The sequence below is a fragment of the Penicillium concentricum genome (genome assembly GCF_028827145.1).
Source record: "Penicillium concentricum strain IBT 3081 chromosome Unknown utg000004l_segment0_segment0, whole genome shotgun sequence".
Lineage (NCBI taxonomy): Eukaryota > Fungi > Ascomycota > Eurotiomycetes > Eurotiales > Aspergillaceae > Penicillium > Penicillium concentricum.
In genome coordinates this window covers 2,006,419-2,034,259 of record NW_026622757.1, presented here as the reverse complement: position 1 = coordinate 2,034,259, position 27,841 = coordinate 2,006,419, and the positions used below count along the sequence as shown (strand labels likewise).

Sequence of the window (27,841 nt, the reverse complement as noted above, 5' to 3'; positions counted from 1 at the left end):
TATTCTATTGGATAGGCTTATCCCATGTCCCTCAGATGACCCTGCAGACCCCTTGAACTGGTCCAAGCCGTGGAAGTGCAAGTAACCCGTCCGATGTCTTGAAGGGTAGAAGCTAACTAAAATCTCAATCACACAGATCTAGTTATTACAACCCAATTCCTCTTTCTATTCGTATCCGTGGAGTCAGCACTCTCAATGGGACCTATGTTTCCCCTGTTCGCCGCTGAATTCCACCTCAACGACACGCAGCTGAGTTTGTTGACTGGAGCTTGTGTTCTCGCTCTTGGCTTTGCAAATTTTATCATCGTTCCCTGCTCGAATACCTTTGGACGACGCTTGACAAGTCTCATCTTTTGCTTGCTCGGCATTACTTCGTGTATATGGCAAGCTTTGGCTACCTCATATACCAGCATGCTCGCTGCCCGTGTTATAAATGGGATTGCTACGGCTACCAGTGAGACACTCTTGGTACAAGTTGTGGCAGATATGCTCTTTCTCCATGAGAGGGGTCTTTGGACTGGTGTTTACTTGTGAGTATGACCCCTATCACTGTCATTTTTTATACTAATCTTCTATCAGCATGGGCTACTTCCTCGGTCTTTTCATTGGCCCTGTCATCTCCGGTAATGTTGCGCAAAGGTATGCCATTTGAGCTCAAGCCGGTCCAATCTTTGAATGTACACAGCTCACTTTATATCATAGATACGGCTGGCGTAGCTTCTTCTGGCTCTCTCTAGCGCTGACTTGCTTCAACTTCATCACTCTCTTGATCTGTTTCCCTGAAACCCGTTTTCGCAGGGACTCAACCTCAGAGTTCTCGAAGCACAGAGCAACTAGGTCCTCCGGCCAAAGCATCAAACAACGGGACGCAGAGGTAGAATCTGAACAACTCGAGAACATCGAGCGAGCCATTACCGTTGGCACTGGCCGGCCCTCTAAGTCCCAGTTTAAATTGTGGCAAGCCCCGGAAGCGGCATGGAAAGCAATTCTTCTACGGGATATTATCACGCCATTCCGCCTGTTTTTCTTTCCTATTATCCTCTGGGCGGGGCTGAACGTCGCCGGACCAGCAAATATCCTCCTTTTCTGGAACCTTACGGAATCTTCTGTCCTCAGCGCACCCCCATATAATTTCTCGCCATCTAGTGTGGGATATGCGAATTTCGCATTTGTCGTTGGCGGCTTGATTGGACTTGCTACCGCGGGCCCGCTCTCGGATTGGGTTGCTGTGCGCGCTACAAAGCGCAATAATGGCATTCGAGAAGCAGAGATGCGGTTGCCAGCTCTTATTCCCTATCTCTTTATTACCGTTGTTGGTATTGTGGTTGGTGGCGTGGGCTATGATCGGCTTTGGGATTGGCCTGTGGTCCTGGTTGTTGGGTATGGCTTCAGCGGGGTTTGCGTGACCGCCGTTCCTACAATCGCCATTGCCTATGCTGTTGATTGCTACAAACCCATTTCTGGGGAGATCATGGTTGTTGCAACTGTGGTCAAGAATACTTGTGGTTTTGTGATGAGCTATTGGGTTATGCCTATGGCAGCGCGAAGGGGCTTTTTGGCGCCTGCCATGGTTGAGTTCGCGCTGACGATAGGGCCGATGGTCCTGGGACTTCCGATCTATTTCCTTGGAAAGCGTCTGCGCAGGTTGACGAGAAATTCGACTGTGTACGCGTATGGAAATTGATTGTTCAAGAGGAAATACACGGATTGTTATTGCAAATGTACAAAGAATGCCAAGTACGATATATACATTGCGTTTGGATACTCAGTCACTCACTATCTCCAACTATAACTCCCATATATCTGATCTATTACCAATCATCCCACATGCAATCAATTGTCGAGACTGCCCTGAAAAGGGCTGGCAAGCCAGGTCACCGCGTCAAATCGAGATTTATCTCGGCAACTTATATCACTGTAGGCTTGCAATTGCGAAATTTCCACTTCTGTCGTTCTCAACCTCACTCGACGCTAAATTTGAATTTGGGGATTCCGGAAGATTTATTTCAAGACAATTCACCCCTGCTACCTATTATTGTGTTCATCTCGTGCATCGATCTTGAAGTGGCCCCTGCCAAGCACTGCTGTCAACAACAGCTGACTTCCTACTTACTCAACGTTTGTCGAGTTTGTAGTGTGCAATAGTCAACATACGTCTAGGATCAACCAATTCACTCGATTTTCACAATCACATTTTCTGAAGGGCATCCGTTTCCTCACTCTACTATGACGAGAGCTCAGAAATGTTGAATCGGCCTCTAACACCATCGAAAATGGGCAGCCTCTCAATTCTTCAACGCCGCCACACTTAATTGCGTTTGCCTGTCTTGTTCTGGTCTAAACCCAGCTATATTCAATCATTGCTCTTAGAATAATACTTACGGCCTCTGGGAGCTATATGTCCTCCAGGAACTGTACCTGTCGCCTGGGAGCGAGACAGTTTGTTCCTGGGCTCTCTACCTTGCATCCTGGAGCCACCTCCATCCATTCACGGGGCCCTATAGTTCTCTGGGAATTGTAGTTATGCTTCCGAATGCACATGGGTCGTGCGGGGGAACTCTATAGGGGCAAGATGATCCAAGAACCGCTACAGCATGACTTCCGTAGACTACTAAAAGGTAGGCAGGGCTAAAGCAAAGAGATTTCCTCTAACCTCGTATATAGAAGGTTACTCGGACTATAGCTTTAGAGCATATCATAATAAAACAGGACGTATTAGCCATAGGCTATTCGGAAATTAGTTAAGCCGAGAGTTGGCGTGACTCTGAAAAGCATTCAGAGTACCCTTATCGATAGTGTTCTGACTCTGCCGGGTTTAACAGTCGAGAAAGAATATAAGCGTCGAATTGCTGCAATCATGTAGTAATTGCGGTCTGTGATGCAGAAGAAGGTGCTCCCTCGCGGCCTCGTGCCCCGCCAAAACGCACCGAGGTTGAATAGTGGCATAGGCGTAGAATAGTAAAGCGAATAATGTGGCCCTACTGTGCATTTGCCTTCCAGGTGGAGGCACAACAACCAGGATCGACCGCCAAATTGATGACTCCAGCCTTTCGTTGAGAGGACAACGATCAAGAGTGCTGGGTGAACGACTGCATTTGGATGGGGCTAGCGTGGTGCATTTTATTGAGGTGACCTACTCACTTAGCTACTCTCCCACTTTGCTCAGGCTGCTCAGGTGGCGCCCAGTGAGCAACTTGGGCTTATATAATAATCATGTGATGCTCAGTGAGCCGGTTTTACGATTACGAACACTCAGGGGCGTGCTCAGCTTTACTCAGAGAGCAAAAAGCGGCAAGGGGTTAGCACTAAAACGGAAAGGGAAATCCATCTCGCTCGGCCTAAAATCCGGTGTATATGTAGCTACATGCTCTAGCTATTTGAACATCTTCTCATATCTTTAAAACATCCAATAATTATCGTGTCTTAGTAGAGCTCTACTAGAGCTCTGCCCCGGACTCCGCGTAGCTTTCCCGCAACAACCCGCTGATCCTTGTATCTCTCTTTCCAAGGTTTGTCCTTTTTTTCCTCATTCTTTATACTCTGCATACTCCGGAGACTCCGTACTTCACAAATGTTCTCTTTCAAACTGGTTTCCCCCAAGTTCGATGATAAGCGATAAGCTTCAGTCTGCCGATATAGGCCCGCCCCCCCTTGCCATATCTTGGAGTCATCACTCCACCTTAACACCCCTCTATGCGAACATCTTGCTTACGGACTGTCCCTCTATTCTGTTATTTACCTTAATACTCCCCCTTCCATCAAAACCGCTTGAGACTGCACACACACCCAACCCGCTTGGTTGCGAGCTGCGTCATGGCGGGGATGGAGCCCCGCAAAACCCCTCCGGAGTACTTCCTGGAGATCTTCGCCGACACCACCCATGTGCGAGATGTACTGAAGGGTTAGTCGTGAGCTGGGGATACTATAAGGATGTTCTTAGTACTAATGCTTCCTGCCAGGTGTCCTCAACCTCATTTTCTTCCACCGTTACTTCCCTTCAATTCGGCCAGTCACCTTTGACGTGCTGGACTTCACACTCCCCGCTATAAACGATGCAGATCTAGAGACACTGATTGAATCGCGGATATCCACTCTGGTCCGGCAGCACCTGTCCTCCGCAGCCGGCGGGCAGGATGGCCAAATTGTCGGTGGAGGCGGGGGTGTGCGAGGGCGAATCGCAATCGAGTTCTACGACAAGAAACGGCGTCGTTCGGGGCACTGGTTTGGCGGACTGACAGGGAAAGGCGAGGAAGAGGTATGCTGGGAGATTTGGACACTTGATGTGACAATCGCAACACCGCGCACTGAGTCCGGTATGTACAGTCTCCGGTTACCTTTATCCAGAGCTAATTTGGTTACAGAACGAGCCAAGGTGCGCAAGGCCATGGGAAATATGCTGCAAAAGGCAGCTTTAAAAATCTTGAGCGTCGTCAATCGAGACAAAGATCATATCCCGCCCATCACCACCAGCGACTCCAACCCATTCCCCTATAGGATTGTAGTCAACCCTCGTGCTGACGGCTGGGGCAATCGCATCGGTCTCTACTGAGCTATGCAATTTGACTCAGTGCTTGGACTATACATCTCGGAATTGTCAAGTCTGATACGTTCCCACTCCGATTATTGTTCAACCAACCGGACACGTTGCGCTTTTTCCCTCAGTGGAACATGGCCGCGGGCGATCGACCCCGATACGATTTACGAAATCTGTCAGATATTATAAAAAGGGCTATTACTATGAGCCTACGAAATCCTTATGTGATGTGCTTGGGCTTTCAAGCGATGCTGTACGGTGTTCAGTGTTTAGGTGTTTATTCTTTTGGATCCATGAGAGGGCTGGGCTGGTTCTTTTTACGATGCGGCGTAAGTACATATTGATCTTTCTTTATACTCAATTACAAATATCAATGCGAACATCCTAGATTGGAACATCTGTTGAACCCTGACGAGACATCATAGACCAGAAAGGTGTAGGATCTGGGTGTACAACGTCTCTTCAAGCAAATCATCTTGGTATTTGTTTTGAAGTATGAAAAGAACATCATACAGAAGCTCCGTCCTGCATGAAAGCCTGCATGTTGTCAGCAAAATGGTACCACTGGGCCAATGATATTCCATCTGATCCCCCAACACCCAATATTTAGCCGCAAATACAACTGCCCCTCCATGCAGTATGCCAGTACCCAATGCAAACCAAAGAAGCATCACATTGCTCCAAGCAGAAGCCGACGATGGCAACGAAAGCGATTTCCAACTTCTGATAAACGGGCCAGTCAGGTATATCACCGTGCTTCAGCCCATCTCTAGCCTCGATTCTCCCCGATCTTCCTTCAGGCGATTGGAACGATGTACTACTAGTGACCAAACACCCAGAAACCGGCGAACCATACTTTGCGCGCGCCACTCGAACCTCGTTTCCTGGGGTTGGGAATACATGGCGTAACACATAACACTTTTGTTGATTACATGGATCTGGGAAAGAGTAGGAGACTTCATACGGGCATTTACGAAGTCGCATGTCCCCAATTTGAAGAACCTGTCGTTGTCAAGTTTGCTCGTTTTGATTGGGAAATTGGATACATCGAGGGCGAGACTGCTGCCTACTAGTTGATTGAGAGTTATCACATCGGTCCCCTGTTCCTGGGCCATCTCACTGAAGATGGTCGTGTTATTGGTTTCTTGGTGGGTCTATGATACGAATCCGGGTTTGGGATATTGACCGTGTGGTCATTAATGCCGAGGCCCGCGGCTTGGTCGACTTCATGCTGCTGCTCCTCCAGAAGGGAAAGACGCTGGTTGATGTTGGTTTGCTGCCAGACCACCTTCATGCGTTGCAAGGCACATATTGAGAAGGACTATCGTATTGATCGAATCAGTAGATATGTGAACATTATCGATGGATTGCCGGTGATATGATATGCATGGGATATGAAATAACATGTACTGCTGTGTGGTTTCGACAGAAGGTGCAAATATTTCAATCGATAGAATGAGTAGTCAACAAGTAGCAACCCGTCCCGGTATAACCCCAAGCCTGTGGCTTGGTCAAGCATCTGGACTCGTGTGGCGTCTGTGGGGACACAGCTCGATGGCGCATAGGATGGTACCCGGAAGATACATAGAAATGACGTAGATCTCGAACATCTGAAAATAACTGCATCCAAATTCGCAATGTACGAACTAAACTAATCCACTCGAGAGTAACAAAATGGCAAGAACCAAGATAAAAACGTTCTCATATTCAGCGAATATCCAACCCCGGACCCGTGGCAACATTTCTCGGGCCCTCTCTATTTCATGTTCCAGCTATTGCACTGCTCCTATTTAATCGTAGCAACGAAGCTTTGAGCCAACGGCATCACTTCGTGCTTAGTACCACGCCGGGCACAGAGAATCGGATCCGCGACCCGCGCTCAAGCAGGTTCCGCAGATCTTCTATTGTCGATGCGATTCTCGGTTGAGGGGTGAGACTACAACCCTTTAGTTGGTGTGGGGCTTGCTCGCAGCCTCGGCCTGGGCGCGGAGGTTGGAGGAGGTACCGCTGCTGGAGAAGAAACGGCCAAGCACGGGCTGGAGGAAGGAGTTGAAGACAATTTGGGCACCGCTGTGGAAAAGGTCAGCTACCGGTCTCAACTTGGTCATAAGATAGTAACATACCCAGTCTGGGGAAGAGCCATCCACATGATCAGGACGAACTTGAAGATGTAGTAGAAGGCTGCGATTAGTTAGCGAGATAGTAGGGAAGATTGGCATCTTGTGAGCACATACGGAACCAGTAAGCGGCGCTGATGGCGCTCTCAATGACAGTCAGGAAAGCGAAGACAACCCAGTACTATCAAATCATATGTTAGAATCACTGGTCGTGTGCAAGCGGGTAAGTTGTCACGTGGGTGGTGTATGATAACACCGAATCGGCGGTGATTTCATACATCCGCACGTCCGCGAAAACAAGGTGGTAGAATCATGTGAACATACCGTGAGCCACTGTGAGAATGAAGAAAGAGAAGTCAGCGATTTACGCATGGAAAAGGACAAGTTTACAGAAAAATCTTACCTGAGTGTCATCCTTGGTGGATGAGGTGAAAAGCGCCTGAAGGGAGTAGTAACCGGGGACCAGGAAACCGGCAAAGTTGACGAGGAACTCGCCAGCAATGTTGAAGAAGACTAGGAAGAAGTAGACTCCGACAAGGCCGAGGATGACATAGACCTTGGGGACATTGGTCTGACGCTCAAGGTTGGCAAGGACAGGGTACTTGGAGAGCTACAAAACCACAGATGTCAGCTCAAAATCATAACCATGGATAGCATAGTGAAGTGGGTATCAAAAAATGCGATTGCAGTCGCTTTTTCTGTGGTCGCGGGCGTTTGGGAGCATTGCAACCCTCAGGCGAGGGCTAGAGCTGAGGCGCCAGCGAAACACACACAATGGCTGGAAACGTACCTCCTTGTCGAGCTGAGCAATAGAGTGCTGGGCACGCTCCTGGAAAGAGGCCATTTTTGCTTATAAATGGTATTTGTGGGAAAACAAGTCAAAGAACTATTAGGATGACAATGGAGCGAGGGATGGTGAGAATGCAACTGGTTGAGCTGGCGGCAAGAAGCCAGAGGCTAGCTTGTGTGTATCACGTGATATGCATGACGTATCCGTCCAACTGCAGGTGCCATGTGAAGCTGCATAAAGTAAATCGTTATTGGTTTGATATACTATCATATATCACTACCTTGCATCAGAAGATCTAGCCCTAGAGGCCATGCAGATATGATCACTTGGATCTCTAAAAAATACTGTCTGCTAGAGTGCCTAACTGAGGGGCTAAGGCAAACATATGACCTTGGAATGTAGGCGAGTTTTAAGCTTCAAAAATACCAGCCCTGGATCAATGTACCTTGAAACAGAGATCTCACATGTAACATATTTGAAGTTGAATGTATCAGAGACCAGTCCGCTTTCCTCCCCACAAATCTCCCGAGGTACACAGTCATACATCCTACACATGACGTACGCGGCTTTCTTAAAGATCATCATGACCGGTTTGTTGCCAGGTAAATATGTAGATTGGACCCAGCCTGTTTGTGTTTCGAATAATTTCTTTTTTACTTCCATCATGAAACCGGGGAGAGTTCCTTTGTGGGCCTCCCCTGCAGCAGTTGGTCCGTTCGGGTCTTTATGATGCATTCTTCTCCCGAGGTCCCGCCTATGAACGTTGACCAATTATGGAATACATACACTAATTCCCTCAAGTACTCTTTAACACTGAGGTATCACTTTGATTTTGAAAAAAAATTAAAAAATTACAGATGCTAAGTACCTTCAAACACAAGTGACCTCTGGATGTTTCAAGGTCCTGATACCTCGGTAGTCACGTGACCAGTGTTTATAGGGGCTCAGGCAAAAAAAAAGATTTAACGCAAAAAAAAAGGTGCCGAGTAAAATCAGAAATCAAACATTGCCGAGACACTTACAGTTAGTGCCTGACCGCCAGAGACGATCTCGGAATATGATGTGATTGGAAGGGGCTAAAAAAAGAGAGAGAGTTCAGGAACAAGCCCTGACAATTAGGCTAACTCCAGACTTTCTCCTTCGAAAAAAATTCATTAACATCTTTACTTTATTATGGGTTGATACTCTTCAGTGGACCCTCGAATCCCCGTGCACGAAAAGGCGGGCCATGTAACCGCATCCTCCGCGTACCCTTCTAAGCTCTTCCATCGGACCTTGAGAGCTACAATTGAATATTGAAATTTAACGTGATTTAGCCAATTTATTTCTTGAGACCGTTATCTATACCACGTGGGACGATCCACAACCTTTGGTCCTCGAGAGCTATTCCGATTTCCCCATTCCCCGAAATACTACACTTTTCTCAATGCGGCCACAGTGAGTCTACGAATACTCCTGAGTGTTATCCAATTCTAATTGTTTGCTTTCCTTTAGACGTGAATACCATATTGTTGTGTTGGGTGCTGGTAGGAGCTTCTCCTGAGATATTCCCATAGGTCACAGGCTGACCGCAGGCATTCCCATGCGACGCGATAACAGGTGGTGTCGGAAAAAGTTGCTTAACAGGTTCGTTCCCTGTGTTTCCTGCTCCGCCCTGAGTCCTTAGGCTGATCAACAATCACTATCCAGCCCAGTTCGTTCAAAATGTTTGGATCGAAAGCTACGACCCCACGATCGAAGATTCATACCGGAAACAGATCGAGGTAGACGTAAGTTGTCTACGATGTGTTGGAAATTCCTCAACCGTTAACCAAGCTTAACAGGGTCGACAATGTATACTGGAGATGTGAGTAACTCGGTGGGTTGGGTATGGCATGATGCTAAAATTTCGGAAGTCTTGATACCGCAGGAACAGAACAGTTCAGTAAGTTTCCCTCAAATCAGCACATCTACTAGTGGAATCAAAGCTAACAACCCACAAGCTGCAATGAGGTAAATCTAGGCAATCCACCACGACGATCAATGCCGGGGACCGACCCCGAGCAAAGCACACCATACTAACAACACCCTCCACAGAGAGCTCTACATGAAGCAAGGCCAGGGCTTCCTCCTCGTCTTCTCCATCACCAGCATGTCCTCCCTAAACGAACTCTCCGAGCTCCGCGAACAAATCATCAGAATCAAAGACGACGAAAACGTCCCAATCGTGATCGTGGGCAATAAATCCGACCTGGAAGAAGACCGCGCTGTACCACGCGCCCGCGCCTTCGCTCTATCCCAGAAATGGGGTAACGCCCCATACTACGAGACATCTGCCCGCCGCCGCGCAAACGTCAACGAAGTATTCGTCGATCTATGCCGCCAGATCATCCGCAAAGACTCCGAGGGCTCAAGCAGCAGCAGCGATAAGCGCGAGGGCCCGAATCGCTATGACCGCAAGAGAGATAATCGCCGGCCGAAACATCGCCGTGGACCGTGCGTCATCCTTTGATTCAACAATTCAAGGGGCCCTTTCTCTGACTGGGCGACCTTGTCTTGTTTCATTTTCATGCGATACGAACCCCCCTCTGCGACCTATGCTCCGCCGACGCTGCTATGCATCTTGACATGTCATGTATGACTGATGTTCTTTCTATATATGTTGCCGATATGTCTACGCCTCTTCTCCCTATAGAACCATGCTTCGCTGCTACCTTGTATCTTTTCTTTTGGGCTGTACACAATTGGTGTCATCCTCTTTTTTATATTCGACATATTTGGGGTTTGGTTGATCTTGACTCTAAAAAGATTGCTTTCACGAGATGGAGAAAAAGTGCTTTCTTTTCTTTTGGTCCTGTTGCTGTTATCGCTCGGTTTATAGGCTTGCGCTAGATCTTTTGAATGTTGGGCATGTGGTTGAACCCTTCGCCGTCAACATAGAGAGGCGTGAAATTATAGTACCGGATCTCATATGCGATCCGAACTCTTGTCATTGATGAGCTCCTTGGACCGCGCCGTACAGTTCTAAAGGTTACTAGACTAAAGAACAATCGCCTGAAGAGGCCTGTAAACTACATAATTTGATACAAGGTTACTATTCATTGCATATTTCCATTTGACTATTCCAAAATGTCATATCAAGTCAATGGCACAGGAACATACCTTCCATTCTATGTTTTCTTGGAGTTATCCTGGATGACAATTTGCATACCACCTATCAACCCGTCGACGCCCTACATTCGGAAAACGCCAAACCTGGTTTGCACATCTGGCTCAGTCTTGCCACTGAGCGCAGCTGCTAGACCCAATCCCAGCATTTTTCTCGTTTGAGACGGCGGGATGATACCATCATCCCACAAACGAGCCGACGAAAAGGTCGCTTCAGATTCACGGTCAATGCGTTCTTTCAAAGCTGGATCAGCAGATCGTCCAACAGCCTCCATAACAGCAGAGAGTTGCTCAGAGCCCATAACGCCGATCTTAGCGTTAGGCCACATGAAGAGAAGACGAGGTGAGTAGGCACGACCACTAAAGCAATATCAGTTAGAAAAGCACTAGAGGCAGCCCATGGATAAACTTACCACATTCCGTAATTACCAGCACCAGCACTCGATCCAAATACAACAGTGAACTTGGGGACATCGGCACACGCAACAGCAGTAACAAGCTTAGCACCGTTCTTCGCGATGCCGCCTTTCTCGGCATCAGCGCCGACCATGAATCCCGAGATATTCTGCAAGAAGACAAGAGGAATCCGCCGCTGAGCACAGAGCTCAATGAAGTGCGCTCCCTTGAGTGAGGACTCCGAGAACAAGATTCCATTGTTGGCAACTATGCCGACACGGTGGCCGTGGATGCGGGCGAAGCCTGTTACCAGGGTCGAGCCATAGTCGCGCTTAAACTCGGCGAATTCACTCCCATCGACAATTCGCGCGATGACTTCGTGGACAGGGATCTGGCGGCGTAGATTCGTGCCAACGATTCCGTTGAGCTCATTGGGGTCGTACAGCGGTTCTTTCACGACAAGCGAATCTCCATTACCGTTCTCCAGCTGGAGCGGAGTTGTCGTAGTAGGGTAGTTGAGATTAGCGACCGAGCGGCGAGCAAGGACAAGAGCGTGGGCATCGTCGACAGCTAGGTAATCCGTTACACCAGAAATGCTCGAGTGCAGCTGACCGCCACCCAAGTCCTCGGCGGAAACCTCCTCACCCGTCGCGGCCTTGACGAGAGGCGGGCCTGCCAGGAAAATAGTACCCTGGTTCTCGACAATGATGGTCTCGTCGCTCATAGCAGGCACATATGCACCACCCGCTGTGCAGGGACCCATGACAACGGAGAGTTGTGGAATACCGAGGGAGCTCATGCGGGCCTGGTTGAAGAAGATCCGGCCGAAGTGATCGCGGTCAGGGAACACATCTGCCTGGTGAGGCAGATTTGCGCCACCAGAGTCAACGAGGTAGATACAAGGGAGGCGGTTCTCTTGCGCAATTGCCTGTGCGCGGAGGTGCTTCTTCACTGTGATGGGGTAGTAGGTGCCGCCCTTGACGGTGCTATCATTCGCAACGATCATGCAGTTGACACCCTCGACCATTCCAATACCGGTAATGATACCACCCGCTGGAACATCCTCGCCTTCGTAGACCCCGTGTCCTGCAAGTGCTGATAGCTCTAGGAAGGAGGTGCCTGGATCGACTAGGGCGGAGATCCGGTCTCTTGGGAGCATTTTTCCGCGGGCGATATGTTTCTCACGCGCTTTATCGTTTCCTCCGCGTGCAATTGTCGTGTGTAGGCTGTTCATCCGGTCTAGGAGTTCTTGCATCTGTTCGGTGTTTTCGCGGTACTCCTGCGAGGAGGTGTCCACCGCCGTGGGGAGAACGGATAAGGCCGAGGCATGGTGAGGATGTGTATAGCTTGCTACTGTTCTATAAGCTGGTCGTGTAATCTTTGTTGACTGGCAGAATGAACTTGGTAGACATTTGCGTGGTCCGAGTCGTGAGCCCCAGCTCCGAAGGACGAGCGGGGACGCGGCACGCATTGCGGGGGAAAGGGTGGAGTATGTAAGTGGTTTTGAGATGAAGATGGCAGAGCACACCCCAAGTCAAAATGGAGAGGAATGGGTATATGAGTTTTCCGAAGTATTTAAACTTGTATGAATAGTGGCAGAAGAGAAGCGAGGCACAAAGCTGGGGTAGCCCCAAATGCGGAGGTGCGATGATTGCCGCTTCTACCCGAGGCCCATCATCATCATAAGAAAACTAAGACGTATCTACCTAAAAAGATGTTGGACAATTGAGGCGAAGAAAGCATAGAATAGACAAATCAATTAGCCTGTAGATAGATCATAGTATCGGAAATCCAGAAACGTGAAGGCTTGCACGTTCTAAGGTGGGAAACTAATAGTATAACAAGTCCTTGATTCCGCACCGAGGACTACCGCCCCCTCCCTTTCACACATATTTAAAAGGTCCACTTCCCCAAAGACAATACCACCCGGTTTTCGCATTCTACATCGATTCTCTTATACAATCATGGCATCCCTAGCCCTCCCCCCCTCCTTCGCACATCAACGCGCGCGGTGCGGTTGAACCGCATCCCCGCATTCACCCCATGTTTCCGCTCCATCTCAACAAAGCACCCCACAGGCTTTGTACCTCCGTCCGAGGAAGATCTTCTAGAGCTTCGAGAGCGTGTGCAGGATTTCACAAGTACATTCCACATGCTCTTGCCCAAACCGCATTTCTAACATTGCTGTAGGGCGAGAGATCCCAGCCGATGTTGCTGCACGGACAGATGAACAGAACGAGTTCCCAGCGGAGATGTGGAAGAAAATGGGTGATGCTGGGTAAGTATTCTCAAGTGGTTGACTCTCTTCTGAAAGAAGGAGTGTTACAGCGCCCATACTGACACATATGAAGGTTTCTAGGTGTCACGGCAAATGAGGAATACGGTGGCTTGGGGATGGGCTACCAGGCACATTGTGTGGTGATGGAAGAGATCAGCCGAGCATCCGGTAGGTTTTCCCGTACATCTTCGTTGGAAATATTGATCTAACCTTGATTCTGGATAAAAAGGAAGCATCGGTCTCTCCTATGCCGCCCACTCCCAGCTCTGCGTGAACCAGCTCTCCCTCAATGGCTCGGCGGAACAAAAAGAGCGCATTCTTCCCGGCCTCCTATCAGGCGAGAAGGTCGGCGCTCTTGCAATGTCGGAACATTCAGCTGGCTCCGATGTAGTCAGCATGAAGACCACGGCGAAGGAAGTTGATGGAGGCTGGCTCTTGAACGGAACCAAGATGTGGATTACCAATGTAAGTCGTTTTTGTGGTATATATGAGATTAACAGGTTTCTTCCTCACTGCTTACACTTTCTTACAGGGCCCCGATGCCGATTACATTGTCGTGTACGCCAAGACAGAGCCTGAACTAGGCTCCAAAGGTATCACAGCGTTCATAGTTGAGAAGAACTTCAAGGGCTTCTCCTGCGCACGTAAGCTAGACAAGTTGGGCATGCGTGGCTCTAACACAGGCGAACTCATCTTTGAGGATGTTTTCGTCCCCCGGGAGAACCTCCTGGGTGAGTTGAACCGCGGTGTCCGCGTATTGATGGAGGGTCTGGACTTGGAGCGACTCGTCCTGAGTGCAGGACCCCTAGGGTGAGCTATCCCATTCCGCAACACACCTCTCACATTCTAACACTCGCCAGAATCATGCAAGCCGCACTTGACCTCGTCCTTCCTTACACACACGTGCGCAAGCAGTTCGGTATACCGATCGCCCACAACCAGCTGATCCAGGGCAAGCTTGCGGATATGTACACTAAGCTGGCTGCCTCGCGTGCGTACACCTACGCCACGGCACGGCAGGTAGACAATGCCGCCGAGGAGCCTGGCGCGATGACCGTCCGCACTCATGACTGCGCCGGTGCAATTCTCTATGCTGCTGAGCGCGCGACTGAATGCACGCTTGATGCCATTCAGCTCATGGGAGGAAGCGGGTACATCAACGAGATCCCTGCTGGGCGCCTTCTCCGGGATGCGAAGTTGTATGAGATTGGTGCCGGTACAAGCGAGATCCGTAGGATGGTCATCGGCCGCGCATTCAACAAGGAGTACGCGTAAAGAGAATGATACATGAAATTATTTCATTTGGGAGGATGCTATCTCTTTGGAGAGTATATGCAGATTATTTAGTCGTTGTACATGTCATAAATGGCCCTATATCAAACATTACCAACTACCTATTTCTTCTGCCTAGCGGACCTGCGCACTGGCGGTGCCGCACGCTTCGTAGCCTTGTCACCACCGCCTTTCCGCACCTCAACCCTCTTCGGACGAGGCGACGCCGTGTCCTCATCCGTGTCATCCTTCTGTTCGACCGCCTTCCGCTTCCACCCTCTCTTCAACGGAATCACGACCTTCGGCGGCGAAGACAATTTCAGCGAGCGGAAAGAGTCCGGATCCGGATCAGGAGTTGTATTTGAGGCATCCCCAGCATCCCCAGCATCGATACCCGAGGTATCCGACGACATAACGTCAGACATCTCATCCGAACTATCGAGCTCGTCGTCGGTACCGTCACCAGCGAACATTTCATCGTCAGCCAGCGACGGGTCGACAGGCTTGGATTCAATCACGTTTCGCCTTTTCAGGCGCGATCTATCTAGCGCCGGCTGGGAATATTTGAAGACCTCCCGCCAGTTCTCTAGAAGCGCGACTTTCTCGCCTGTATCCGGCTCATACAAGATAGCGACGTCCAAATCCCGGTCCAGCGCGGGTGTTTTCCACACCACGCCTTGGAAGGAGGTGACATCCGGCATCAAAGGGGATTTCGTCGGCGGGATTCTGGCGATGTGGCTCTTTGGGCGGGAAGATGCCTTCGTTCGTCGTGGTGCTGTCGCTGCGAGCACAGTTCTTTTCTTCCTCTCTGCGCTTTGGTCGACGGTTGCGTCATCATCGTGGTAATCGTCTGAATAATAGTCCCAGTCGCTGAAATAGTCTTCGACATCAATCCCTGGGTCTTCATATAGGGCGGCTTCGTAATATGAGGAAGCGGCGAGATCGTCCTGGACAAGCAAAGTTTTAGTGTCTGAATTGATGGTTTTTTCTCGTGCAGAACTAATAGCGCGAGTCGGCCTAGGTATCGCCTTGAGAATTTAACTTACGACCATGTCTGGGACTAAATCCTCATACATGTAATCATCCTCGAATTCATAGTACTCATCGTCGTCGGACATCTTGGAGTGGATACTGAGGGAAAAAAAGTTGAAAGAGATCGAGTGGCGAGGGATTCAAGGCGTTTTGTTGAATGAATGACAAGACTTGAACGAAAGTGAATCAAGTAAAGGTATGTACAGCGCAAAACAAGGATGCACGGCTGACGTGACGGAATGAAGATCGGACTGATCGTGCATTGAAGAAGATGGCAATCCTGCTAACATAAGCCTTGGCGTTTCCCGATCTATATTGCCTTTATCATATGGACTCATCTTTTTGCTCTGTCTTTGAGAGTCTTGACTACAAAAAAGTCGATGAAAAGGCAGAAATTGGCCTTATATTCAATGAACATCAGATTATACCTAGGGTATGGATGTAGACTCTGCATTCTAAGAAAGCAGAGTAACTAACATGAGGCCTGAGAAACAAGGCATCCATGCAGTTTTCACAAGTTCAATAGAGACATGGATGTTATGCTTCCCTCTTTTTATTCCACTCTAAACTTCTTCTTTTAGGTTTTCTTTGGGTTGTCTCTGTATTGTATGGCTGTCAGGTATCCTGGTCTACATACACTTTTGACTTCGCCTTCCGTTCTGTATACAGCAGCGGCCAACAATTATATCCAAAATATGTGATATCTAGGATTCGGACATCAAAAACTTCATTCACTTTCTAGTTATGATATCACAACTGCTCAGGTGATCTTCTTGGAATGTACTAGCCTATCAAGTGAGTTTGAAGTACTATGCCTTTTACAGTATACACTTCCTTCATCTGGGACCGGACCTCTAAACTATAAACCTATTCATCTCGTAGAACATACGTCGATTACCTGAATAGATGTCGGACGCCATCGAGGTTTGCATCATATCAAGTTATATAAAACACCCTTCTCCCTCTCCCTTCGTCTTTTTTTCTTTCCTTCTACAACCATCCCACACCATGTACTACAGACGCCCCCCAGTGCATCGTCCCCACTGGGATTCCCACCTGTTGAAGAAGATCGAATTTAACAAACCCAACAAGCCCTACTGGAAGAAACTACCTGTATCCTTCAAATTTTGAAAGTTGTAAACCTCATCACCTCGGTGCTTGGGTAGGGGCAAGGGGCCCTAGCCTTTATCCAAGTGCTGAGAATCCGCGGCTCGATATCTGGGTTGGAGGTCATCAGTAAAGGCTGCGGCCCTGCGGTCTTTGCTGGTGGCTGACAACGTGGACTCTCGTGCTATCTTCTTCTCCGCCGGTATTTGGGGAGAGATCAGGGCCCGGGTCTCTATTCAAATGCCGAGCATCCATATTCTTGATACCTGGGTTAGATGTACTGAGTGAAGGCTGCGGCGCCTGCGGACTTCGTTTGGGATAGATAGCTCGGGCTCTAAAAACCTCTCGTTGACTGATACCTAATTGAGTGTTTGAATGAAAATATGTACCCCAGCTGAAGTGGACATGGTGTGGGACTGGATCACTCAAACTTGTCTGTGGAAGTGTCTCTCTCACCCCCATCCAGCCCTGCAGTTTTTCCCACAGGGTTTCCTGCTGGCTGGACGTTCAACCATGTTGAACATCTCTTGGTGAACAACTTCATGCTCAACCGGGAGCATTTCCCACGTGGTTTTCTCCCAGTTTGGCATTCACCACGGTGTCATTGACACCGAAATGTGACTACAGCTCACAACCACTTGAGGCACTCTTTCCAGCTGGGACACTTTCCCCACGCGGGTTTTCCCCCGGCTGGTTTTAACGAGGCCTCGGTTTCGAAACAACAAAACGATATCTTGGAAGTATGGGACGGCTCGACACTGCCGTCTGGAATGGAAAAAGTCTGTTAGAAATTGAACCGATCGAACTGAAGAAGAAATTGGGCGTGGGCTGCCATGTCACCCGATAAGTCCTGAAAAAACAAGAGGACTCAACTCCACATCGAACGGCCCTGAAGAAGAAAATATTCATGGCAGCCCATACCACTCGATGAGTCTGAGGAACCGAACCAAAAGAGGACTCTCAAATGAGCTCCGAAGATGAAATTGGGCAGGGTTGCCATGCCACGCATTTAACCTTGAAGAAACAATGAAGATGAAAATGGGCATGGCAACCCAGGCCACCTGATGAGTCTTGAAACCAGCGGACTCAAGTGCCGTCGAATCGACGAAGAAGCAAGCAGGGGCTGCCATGCCACAAACGAACAACAGACATGGCAGCCCTCTACGAAAACAAAAGAACACAAGAAAAATCACCAATGTCAATATCCAAAAAAAGAAAACCAACAAAACCAAAAATTTGAACAACATCGCCAATATCAATTTCCAACAACAAAATCGATCAAACCACCAAAAACAAGAAAACAAGAAAAGCACAAAAAATCAAGAAAACGGAGGAAATTCAAGGCAAAACAAAGGGAAATTGGAATCAATCTATGTACGAGGTACTCTTTCCAGCTGGTTGTATTTATCCCACTGGGTTTTCTTCCAATTGGTTTTAACGAGGCCTCGAATTAATGTCGGAGATGGATATTGGGATAACTGGACGTCAATTCATGGACTTCAATGTATGGAATGTGTTGCTAGACAGTCTGAGGGAGGGCATGGCACCTCTCTTTCGGGATGTTCAGTGACCAACTCAAAGGGTTAGATAGCTGTTGCTGGATGGTTCGGGGGAGGGCATGGCACCTCTCTTCTGGATTATCTGGCGACCCAAAAAAATAAAATCTGGTGTAATTATTACTTGGGCTCAGTATGTATTATAGATATCGCACCAGACAGACAGTCGTCCTACAGCTGATGGGAGATGTGTCTTGTTTGAGAGTATACTTTTGCAATTCGAAAGCTGCATAAACCTCAAATCTCATGGTGATATTTCAAATATTGCAGTAAAGTTCCCAGATACCTGAGTATCCCAACCAATCCAAGAATGCCTCATTGAGTCCTTGACGCAGAAGTTCATCCCCCATATAGTAAGTTCTCGTCCTCTCCCACACAGCGGTTCCAAGAACACCCTGAAGAGGTTTCCCTAGCCGAATCGTTTCGGTAGATCTCAGCAGGTCCGTCCAATAGATACTCTCCGGCTGCCAACGTTGTTTCTCATCTGTGGCTGATGCAAGTCGCTCGAATTCCGGTAGTGATCGAACAGTCTCCCAAATTCTGGGTGCATCGTAGTATGATGGTCTTCCATACTTCTTCAAAACTCGCTGAGTAAACTCAGGGTCAACCATCTGTCGAGAGGTTCGTCGTAAATAATCAATTTGCTGATCTATAAGAGTTTGTATGTTCTTTCTTTCTTGCGCGGGATCCTCTTCTTTCTCCGTGTTGTCGAGATAATGGGTAATTTCATCTCTCAGTTTTCGCAAACGATATTGTGTCCATTCGGGATAGAGTGAGTTTGTATCCGCATAAGGGCGGACGTTGGTAATATAGCTGGAGTCATAAACGTTTGGCAATGTAGAACGATATGAAGTGATGGTCGTTATCCGCTCTTTCACACCTTTCGCCCGGGCAGCCAGATGACGGACTTCGCCGCCTTGTAGCATGACAGCATGACCAATTTGGGGGCCGTCAACCTTCACAGGTTTGTGTTAGTGAGGGTATTTCAGTCTCAGTAAGATGGATTCTTACATACCTTCTGTGCCTCTCCGTCTCCCTTCTTGATATAAGTTTCTCCTCCAATCATACCCTCAGTATCGCTCAGCATCAATACACAAACGTAAGGATACGAGTCATAGCTTTGGTCCAATTAACATTGCCAGTGTCACAAGCAAGACGGCTAGGGCATGAACTTACTGCCACGGAATGATAGCACTAGCGTCTTTCAAAGGGTTGTAGGTTCGGTCTTCGGGACTCAACTCAAGTTTCCCTACCACCGGCTCAACCTTGAGATTACTGGCCATTTCTGCGATGGTAGTGCCTTCAACTTGAATGTTAGTGTGCCCTATTTCTGTTGGCATCACCACCTCCAGAGGTACACCGACTGCTTCAGACACAATCATCATTGTCTCGGGGTGCGTCCAGAAGTCACTGACAAACTTTGACTGCTTCACCGCATCACGAAGTACCAAAGTCCCTGGGAATGGCGAGCTGGCACATTTGTCTATAACGTCCTTTTGGAATAGGGCCCTTCGGTAGGCTTTGACACCTTCGGTTGACAACAATGGAAATGGCGTTGTTCCTGCGATTAGTGAGGCAGTTGGACTCTGTTTTAGAAGCAAGTCTTGCATTGTAAATTTACTTGAAGGTGGGGTGTAGTTGAGGTGCACCTGTTGGATGAGATCTTAGAGGCGGAGTTTTGTTAAGTGTTGGAGTTTGTCTATATTCACATACTTTTGGATCGAACACCTCCTCCTTAGTGAGCTTTTGGGAAGAGTCCCCAATATATTGCCTCAGCAGGCTGAAAGGATTCATTATGGGCATAATATATAACGCCAACCCAGCAAAGTAATTGCTGTTGGTTTTCAAATTGGAAACCAGAGTTATGATTTAAGAGCATGCAAGATGTAGTTGAAGTCTAAATACATTGTTTAATAGTCGGTGCAACCAAAACTATAGTTACAAAAGTACTTGGCTTGGATTGACTCACTTGGGCAGTACGCTACAGCCCAGATAAGCCCTTCCTATCCAGGAAGGTCTGTCCGGGGTATATCACCAGAGCTGCATATTATAGGATCGCATGCCCACTTTTGAATGTTTGCTGTCCTTTTAAAGTGTGAGCTGGCAATTGAGATCACCCCCATGAGCTATGAGTTTGCTATTATTCCATAACCCTGCTGGACAAGAGATAGATCTACCGTTCTTTGTATCTCCCGAAATGCAACCCAAAGACAAGTTGTCGTCTTCTTTTCGCTTTATCTTATCAAAATTGTGGCCCGATAAGTTGGAAGTCCGACACTGGTCAGTTGGATATCACGGGAGCAGAGATGGAAGTTCCAAGTCTAAACCATAACATAAAATCACTATTCCGGAACTACCAGTACCTCCTAATTTAACAAAAGCGTGATGTTGAAAGGGCGAGGCAGGATAGATGTAGAGGTATGATGTTACATCTTTTCAAATATATCTAGGACATAAGGCTGTTGTTAAAGGAATGGGCATATATGCGTCCTAAGTGATTCACCCCAAGATCCAAAACATCCCAGTTTTCCCATGAAATTTCCAATAGTGTATCACCTGCAATCGCCCTCTCATTCGGGCAGCCATAGAGGATTTTAGCAGACATTGACTGAAAGACCTCGTGACCATCCATTTCCCGAAGCGGTTGATTATGTCATGCTCTCGGCTTTCCCCGCATCTCGCTTTGCGTCGGCTCAACAAGATCTCCAAACCCTTGAGGGTTTTCCCATTCTTTACTTTATCCCTTCGAATATCTCGATTATGCTTACACTGTGATCCAAATTACACTCCATAAAGACCTCATTGCAGCTGGAAAGGCTGTTCTCCCACCATCATGACCCTCTCATCCATTCTCCGCATTACCCCCCGCTTAACCCCGACCGCGGCCCGCAGAACATCGCGAGCTGTATCATCGGTCACTAACACATCAAATACAACCAAACCATTGGATTCTATTCTCATAGCCAATCGAGGAGAAATCGCTTTGTAAGTTGGGCACTGAATGAAGTGGAATTGGTGCTTACTTCGACATGCTAGACGAGTTGGACGCACTGCCGCGGAGCGTGGGATCCGCGTAACAACCCTCTACACCGACCCGGATAGCCGAGCTCAACATGCCTTGAGCTCCCCCTTCGCCTTTAATTTGGGATCTGTGTCAGCATACCTCGATGGTGATAGAATTATTGAGATTGCAAAGAAAGAAGGGTGTCAAGCTATACACCCTGGTTATGGCTTTGTTAGTTGCCTCTGCATATTGACACTCTTACATGGGATGCTAACTCGTAGCCTGATACCCAGTTGAGTGAGAACTCTGCATTTGCGCAAAAATGTACCGAGGCCGGGCTGGTCTTCATTGGCCCGCCCTATAAGGCCATTGAGGATATGGGCGATAAGAGGTACGTGCATTGTGATATCTGAATACTCACTGTGCTTACCATATGTGCCCTACCAGTCGTTCCAAAGAGATCATGACAGCTGCTGGTGTGCCATGCGTCCCAGGCTACCACGGACAAAATCAAGACCCTGCCTTCCTCGAGGAGCAGGCAGACCAGATCACATACCCAGTGCTTATCAAAGCCGTCAAAGGAGGCGGTGGAAAGGGCATGCGTATTGCTAGTTCCAAAGCTGTGTTTCAAGCTCAGCTTGAGTCGGCTAAGTCAGAGGCCATGAACTCATTTGGAGATGACAATGTTCTGGTGGAGAAGTATATCACCACACCGCGACACATCGAAGTCCAGGTATTTGCAGATAAGCATGGTAACTCCGTTGCACTAGGAGAGCGAGACTGCAGTATTCAACGGAGACACCAGAAGGTTCTAGAGGAATCTCCAGCGCCTCATCTCCCCGATGCAACTAGAAAAGACCTCTGGGCAAAGGCACGGGCGGCTGCAGAGGCCGTCGGCTACGAAGGTGCCGGTACAGTGGAGTTCATTTTTGATAATGACTCTGGGGACTTCTACTTTATGGAGATGAATACACGCCTCCAGGTCGAACATCCCGTGACGGAAATGGTCACAGGACAGGATCTTGTCCACTGGCAGATTTTGGTGGCTGAAGGAGCCAAGCTCCCCCTTACGCAAGAAGAGGTGGAAGAGCGTATCGCCCAGAGTGGACATGGCATTGAGGCCCGAATCTACGCCGAAAACCCAGCGCTAGGATTTATTCCTGACTCAGGGCGTCTACTCCATGTGCGAACGCCGGCTACTTCGGAGGACATCCGCATTGATGCAGGATTCGTGGAAGGAGACGATGTCTCAGCCCACTATGATCCCATGATCTCCAAGCTTATCGTGCGCGGTGCAAATCGTGAGGAGGCTCTCCGCAAGCTGGCTGCCGCTTTGGAGGAGTATGAAGTCGCAGGGCCCGTGACCAACATAGAGTTCCTAAAATCCATCTGCAAGAGCCCCGATTTCATCGCTGGTGAGGTCGAGACCGGCTACATTGAGAAGCACCGCGAAGAACTCTTTGCGCCCAAGACTATGGACGACGAGGTGCTGGCGCAGGTTGCATTGGCCTGCCTACACCGCGACAGGGTCCCTGGAGCGCGATCCTCAGCAGGTGTTGCGGGCTCAACGGTCGGGTTCACTCCTAGTTACCAAGAGCGACAGTTATCATTTACCGAGACCACGGGCCCAGGGTCTATCGACGGCCCCACGTTCGGTGTGCGAGTGCAGCAGACAGCAGATGACACATTCAACGTTGAAGTCGGCGGACGAGTCTTCGAGCAAGTGGTGAGCCGTATGGATCCCACGTCGCACATTGTCACATCCTTTTTCGCCCACACCCGGTTAGATACAACAGTGGTTCGAGACGAGGACACTATTATCGCATTCCAGCGAGGGACCCAGTACCGACTCACGGTGCCCCGGGCCAAGTGGATGGAGAAGGCATTGGGACTTAAGGATGTGACGAACAGCGTTCTGGCCCCGATGCCGTGTAAAGTGTTGCGGGTGGAGGTGCAAGCGGGAGACGTGGTGGAGAAGGACCAGCCGTTGGTTGTTATCGAGAGCATGAAGATGGAGACTGTGATTCGCAGCCCACAACGAGGAACCATTGCGCGGGTCGTGCATAAACAAGGAGTAAGTCATGCACCTTTCCTTTGACTTTGTTCTAGACTTCCCACCCCCGTGACACCTTTTCTTGGTTTCAAGATTTGGTTTGATTTTTGCACCCTCTGGCTACTTGCCTGGGCCGGTCTTTTATTTTTCTCAGCGGAGCTTAAAGCTGGGCGGATACAATTGACGATTCAAGAACAACTGACTAACATGTACCTTTCAGGATCAATGCAAAAGCGGAACACCGCTGGTGGAATTTGCCGAGGCCGAGTAGAGTGGGATTCTTGCTATTAAGATGTATCTCATGGCTCGCTATAGCGATGTCGTCCAAGGGTGGCACACAAATGTCGAGTTGGCGCTATTTCGATCTCATCTTACAATTACAGTGCGAGTCAAAAGCAACATGTCCTATGTAGATAAACCGCGTTCTTTAGTTTTCTGGGGTTGAAAGTACATGATTTGGTAAGCCGGATATCACAGCTTTATTCCATAATGGATTGAATTTGATCATTCTTGGGCGTTGACATGAAATACGAGCAATCAAGGAAGTTGCAGTCTCGAAGTGTGATGTGCTAGATAAGTAGATAGTAGTTTGAGTCACTGTTAGACATACTGCTTTGGACCGTATCAACTTCTGGAAATCGCTGCCTACCTTTAGATCCTTAATCCGCCACATATCTCCAAAGATCGCTGTCATTGTAAATGTCGTAGTCATCATCGCTGTAGCCTTTATCGGAGTAGTCCTCTCCTCAACCATCCCACTCCATTTCGAACCCGTCCCAATACCATTCTTCCCATAGTTCCACGACCACATTGAGTGTCCATCCAAGACTCATCATAACCCTTCTGGTATCTAAGCCTGGAGCCTCCTCGCAGACCTTGACGGCGATTTCTTCGAGAGGCAAAATTTCTCTAAGACGAGCATCAACCACCCCAAGGGCCTCGGCACAGATCTTGGGGTTGTCGAGTGATACGAGCCGATGTTCCATAATATTTGTGCTTCCCGGGGCCGCGATGATCTTCTTCAGGTTGGTGCAGTGGTACTGGATCTTTTCTAGGATGTAAAGACTGTATTCATCCAGGCTGACCTTGTCTCGGAAAATGTGAAGTCCAGGAAAGTGAATGCAGATACACCGAAGATGAGATGCGTTGATGGAGCCAATGGTGTCAAGGAATTGGGGAATGAGTTCAGACTGCCACCCGCTGAGGTTGAAGCAGTTATGGCCATATAATAGTGGTCTAGCCTCATGTAGGATTTTCGTGTTTGTAGAGAGGAGACTGGGTACTAGTCCGTGATGCTTTTGCCAGGGATCAACAGGCTCGCTGCGCACTAGGAGATACATATAGATCTCGGTGCGGAGTTCAGCAGGTAGTCTGAAGAAAGTTGCTAGCATCTTGATCGAGATACTGCAAACTCGGATGATATGTTGAATGTCGATGGATGTGGTCCAAGAACATCCCTGAGAAAGTTGACGAAGTGGGTGGAAGTAAAGTCGCACGGTTAGGTGTGTTTGTTGTTTGACTGTCAAAGGATCTGTCAAAGAATAGATCAAGCATAACAAAGGAGCTGTTTCAAGCGCCTATTATCACCATATCAATACAATGCCCAATTCTAGAGAAAGATAATATTCTCGGTATGCCTCTTTCTATTTTCGACTCTGTATACCCGATTTGATGACACTACTGATCACGTGAAATCAAAATCAAAAGAGAGATAGAGATCCCAGATCAGAAGTAAGAATATGAAGTGAATAATAAAGAATAGCAACTTGATAGCAAATAACCTCGAAATGATATAAAACTGGGGCCGGGGTCTCCCGGGCCCACATAAGCCCAGGTCCACTCCACTATTTACCCCATATTTAGATGTAGAGGGAAACTTGATTGTTTTTCCCTATACACGTATATTAGCTCTCTTTATTCAATAATCACATCATGTACAGAGTACTCGGTGGCAAAATGCACTGTGTATGACACAAAAATGACCAAATGAGGTAAATTGGCACTCGTAATTGGGCAAATGCATGCCCCCGAAATGCAGAAAGTGACTGGTCCTTTTCGAAAAAGTAACTAAGAGGCAAGGTACAGCTCAGGATCAAGCTCTAAGATATTTAAATGAGAAAGAATACCTTTAGCTTTGCTCTATACTAAATAATATAATGAACCAAGTTTCGTGTAATTCTTGAAAAAAAGCAAGGTATCTGATACAAACGCAAAGCGCCAATCTGACATCACCCGGCTCTTGTTTTCAAGAGCTCGAAATAAACCTCCAGACCTAAAGAGGACAAATTAAGGTCCAGTAAATATCGCCCCCCTCTATCCATTGGCTTATTTCACTGCAACTGTCGCATTCCCCAGCTCCTTGAGCTTTCAAAAAAAAAAAAAAAAAAGAAAAGAAAAAGTCAGGTCCGATGACCTGCGTTGTTTAATATCCTCTCTCCCCCTGGATAGACCCTTTCAAGGTTTCCTCCTGTCAATACCAATTTTCCCCAATTTCATTCTCACGTACATACATCGCATCTTTCTCAACCTTACTCCATATACCTCCACAGGTCCAGTAGATCTGAAGCTGTGCCATTCAAAATGTTCAAGCCTTCAGTCGCACGCAATGCTGTTAAGGCTCTGAACATCACCCGCCCTGCCTTTGCGGCCGCTCACCCAGCTACAGGCTTCACCCGCCCTCTCTCATACACTGCCTCACTCGGAAAGAAGAAGAGCGATGACCCCGCAGAGGACCCCATCCTCTCTGCTACAACCAAAGCTCCTGAGGGTGCTTCTGGTGTGGCTGAGGGCCAATTCGCTCGTACCGATGAAAGCGTCCATATCGAATACCCTCCCGACAGCGAGATGCCCGCTCAGCCGGTGGCTCAGGGGCGCGGTGGCATGCATTTCAAGCGTACTCTGGCCCAATTCTCACTTGAGAAGAAGGTCAGCGTCGTGACTGGTGGTGCTCGTGGCTTAGGTCTGGTCATGGGCCAAGGCCTTGTCGCTTCTGGATCGGATTTGGCTATTATTGATCTTAACAGTATGTTATACAGCCACTACAAATGAGCAGGCCATGCAATTTATCTTAACATCTACCACAGAGGACGAAGCCGAGTCCGCAGCTGCCTCGTTGATCGAGCAGTTCCGCAAGGAGAATCCCGGTCTGGAAGAGTACGTCCATTGCCATACAATGCCAGCTCGCTGCAGTGCCTAATTCCAAACCAGCATGCCCAACGTCACCGCTCATTACGCGGACGTCGCCAGCCCCGACTCTGTGCAGAACGCCATGGCCGAAGTCCTGGCCAAACACGGCCAGATCGATAACCTGGTCACCTCGGCCGGCTTCACCGAGAACTTCGAGGCCATCAACTACCCATTCGACCGTATGCAGAAACTGTGGGGCGTCAATGTCGACGGCACATACCTCTTCGCCATCAATGTTGCCAAGCACCTGATGGAGCGCAAGGCGCCCGGTAGCATCGTCATGATCGGCTCCATGTCCGGTTCTATTGTTAACGTTCCCCAGCCCCAGGCTCCGTACAACGCCGCGAAGGCTGCTGTGCGCCACCTTGCTGCTTCGCTCGCTGTGGAGTGGGCTGGCCATAATATCCGTGTTAACTGCATCAGCCCTGGCTACATGCTCACTGCTCTGTGAGTCCCTTCTACATGGATGATGAGATGCATTTGAAAGAAATATCTGGGAGAAATAATTGCTAATGTTGTCTTCATTCAGAACCCGGAAGATCCTTGATGAGAACCCCCAGCTTCGCGACCAATGGATCTCCCTCATCCCTGCCGGCAAGATGGGTACACCGGAAGATCTGATGGGTGCCGTCACCTTCTTGCTCAGCGATGCCTCCAAGTACATCACTGGGGCGGATCTCCGTGTTGACGGTGGTTACACCGTAACCTAAACACGTTACTAGTGCGCTATTCAGCCTTCCTTCATGATTTTCCTGTTACATCATACTAGCTTTTCTTTTATGGATGTGAATCCGATATATACCAGTCATATGTCACGGCCTGAGTTACGGGATAACTTGGCTATGCATCTTGGGTTTTGCATTTTTTGAAGCCACAAAATTCCCGAGTACTCCTTTCTGAGAGTAACTTGTTTAAAAATTTCATTGAGATTTTTTTCGCGTTCAATGATACAATGGTCACACAGCTTGAATCCTGCAGTATTGGGGAGAGCTCATAAAATACATAGCTCCGCACAAAAAGAGTTATACGGTGGTCTAGACCCCTTGGGTCCTGCCCAGACCACTCCCTCTCTCACGAATCTGCTATCCCGGCACCTCCTTGCAGAAAGATTCAACGTAAAAATGGAAGGAGTATTAATAGATCTAACGTGACTCACCTGCATTCCGGTATGCACCTCGGATGACTTAGAACTAGGAGTTCCGCCGGGACAAATTCCGATCTCCCCGTTACGATCTACATACTTGGTGCGGGTGCCAAGGGACATAGGCGACTCAATATGTCTCAATATACTCATATCGTCTTATATGTCCCAAAGAATTGAATAAGAGTAATATAAGATATGGTAGTATTGGAGTCACTTAGCTAGAGT

The 27,841-nt window shown here is 48.4% G+C and overlaps 12 protein-coding genes across 12 annotated transcripts; 6 read left to right on the top strand and 6 right to left on the bottom strand.

Annotated features, from left to right (window-relative positions):
* Positions 1-195: 195 nt before the first annotated feature.
* N7517_009717 (uncharacterized protein) lies at positions 196-1,684 on the top strand (the record flags this gene model as incomplete). The annotated part of the gene is made up of 3 exons (XM_056727440.1): positions 196-530; positions 580-639; positions 703-1,684. 3 exons carry the CDS (start codon positions 196-198, stop codon positions 1,682-1,684), a joined length of 1,377 nt encoding a protein of 458 aa, XP_056576012.1.
* A 2,085-nt stretch (positions 1,685-3,769) lies between these two features.
* On the top strand, positions 3,770-4,549 carry N7517_009716 (autophagy-related protein 101; the record flags this gene model as incomplete). Its single annotated transcript, XM_056727439.1, has 3 exons — positions 3,770-3,901; positions 3,960-4,313; positions 4,362-4,549. Exons 1-3 carry the CDS (start codon positions 3,814-3,816, stop codon positions 4,547-4,549), a joined length of 630 nt encoding a protein of 209 aa, XP_056576011.1. The 5' UTR covers positions 3,770-3,813.
* Positions 4,550-5,292: 743 nt separating this feature from the next.
* Positions 5,293-5,828, bottom strand: N7517_009715 (uncharacterized protein; the record flags this gene model as incomplete). The annotated part of the gene is made up of 2 exons (XM_056727438.1): positions 5,293-5,688; positions 5,721-5,828. The coding sequence occupies 2 exons, from the start codon at positions 5,826-5,828 to the stop codon at positions 5,293-5,295; spliced, it is 504 nt and encodes a 167-aa protein (XP_056576010.1).
* A 652-nt stretch (positions 5,829-6,480) lies between these two features.
* Positions 6,481-7,495, bottom strand: yop1 (putative membrane biogenesis protein (Yop1); the record flags this gene model as incomplete). The annotated part of the gene is made up of 6 exons (XM_056727437.1): positions 6,481-6,604; positions 6,658-6,715; positions 6,769-6,832; positions 6,976-6,984; positions 7,055-7,261; positions 7,442-7,495. 6 exons carry the CDS (start codon positions 7,493-7,495, stop codon positions 6,481-6,483), a joined length of 516 nt encoding a protein of 171 aa, XP_056576009.1.
* A 1,372-nt stretch (positions 7,496-8,867) lies between these two features.
* N7517_009713 (uncharacterized protein) lies at positions 8,868-9,932 on the top strand (the record flags this gene model as incomplete). Its single annotated transcript, XM_056727436.1, has 7 exons — positions 8,868-8,878; positions 8,936-8,967; positions 9,041-9,067; positions 9,131-9,210; positions 9,257-9,287; positions 9,337-9,365; positions 9,444-9,932. 7 exons carry the CDS (start codon positions 8,868-8,870, stop codon positions 9,930-9,932), a joined length of 699 nt encoding a protein of 232 aa, XP_056576008.1.
* A 721-nt stretch (positions 9,933-10,653) lies between these two features.
* On the bottom strand, positions 10,654-12,455 carry N7517_009712 (putative 3-methylcrotonyl-CoA carboxylase, beta subunit (MccB); the record flags this gene model as incomplete). The annotated part of the gene is made up of 2 exons (XM_056727435.1): positions 10,654-10,948; positions 11,002-12,455. The coding sequence occupies 2 exons, from the start codon at positions 12,453-12,455 to the stop codon at positions 10,654-10,656; spliced, it is 1,749 nt and encodes a 582-aa protein (XP_056576007.1).
* A 43-nt stretch (positions 12,456-12,498) lies between these two features.
* N7517_009711 (isovaleryl-CoA dehydrogenase) lies at positions 12,499-14,537 on the top strand (the record flags this gene model as incomplete). The annotated part of the gene is made up of 7 exons (XM_056727434.1): positions 12,499-12,537; positions 12,885-13,125; positions 13,175-13,262; positions 13,336-13,430; positions 13,492-13,727; positions 13,795-14,072; positions 14,123-14,537. The coding sequence occupies 7 exons, from the start codon at positions 12,499-12,501 to the stop codon at positions 14,535-14,537; spliced, it is 1,392 nt and encodes a 463-aa protein (XP_056576006.1).
* Positions 14,538-14,656: 119 nt separating this feature from the next.
* N7517_009710 (uncharacterized protein) lies at positions 14,657-15,652 on the bottom strand (the record flags this gene model as incomplete). The annotated part of the gene is made up of 2 exons (XM_056727433.1): positions 14,657-15,481; positions 15,581-15,652. The coding sequence occupies 2 exons, from the start codon at positions 15,650-15,652 to the stop codon at positions 14,657-14,659; spliced, it is 897 nt and encodes a 298-aa protein (XP_056576005.1).
* Positions 15,653-18,486: 2,834 nt separating this feature from the next.
* Positions 18,487-20,023, bottom strand: N7517_009709 (uncharacterized protein; the record flags this gene model as incomplete). The annotated part of the gene is made up of 4 exons (XM_056727432.1): positions 18,487-19,185; positions 19,245-19,347; positions 19,406-19,878; positions 19,943-20,023. The coding sequence occupies 4 exons, from the start codon at positions 20,021-20,023 to the stop codon at positions 18,487-18,489; spliced, it is 1,356 nt and encodes a 451-aa protein (XP_056576004.1).
* Positions 20,024-21,062: 1,039 nt separating this feature from the next.
* Positions 21,063-23,557, top strand: N7517_009708 (acetyl/propionyl/methylcrotonyl-CoA carboxylase subunit alpha; the record flags this gene model as incomplete). The annotated part of the gene is made up of 5 exons (XM_056727431.1): positions 21,063-21,214; positions 21,266-21,464; positions 21,527-21,624; positions 21,681-23,307; positions 23,507-23,557. 5 exons carry the CDS (start codon positions 21,063-21,065, stop codon positions 23,555-23,557), a joined length of 2,127 nt encoding a protein of 708 aa, XP_056576003.1.
* A 475-nt stretch (positions 23,558-24,032) lies between these two features.
* Positions 24,033-24,677, bottom strand: N7517_009707 (uncharacterized protein; the record flags this gene model as incomplete). The annotated part of the gene is made up of 1 exon (XM_056727430.1): positions 24,033-24,677. The coding sequence occupies one exon, from the start codon at positions 24,675-24,677 to the stop codon at positions 24,033-24,035; it is 645 nt and encodes a 214-aa protein (XP_056576002.1).
* Positions 24,678-25,866: 1,189 nt separating this feature from the next.
* Positions 25,867-27,182, top strand: N7517_009706 (uncharacterized protein; the record flags this gene model as incomplete). Its single annotated transcript, XM_056727429.1, has 4 exons — positions 25,867-26,308; positions 26,370-26,439; positions 26,494-26,919; positions 27,002-27,182. The coding sequence occupies 4 exons, from the start codon at positions 25,867-25,869 to the stop codon at positions 27,180-27,182; spliced, it is 1,119 nt and encodes a 372-aa protein (XP_056576001.1).
* Between the last annotated feature and the right edge of the window lie 659 nt (positions 27,183-27,841).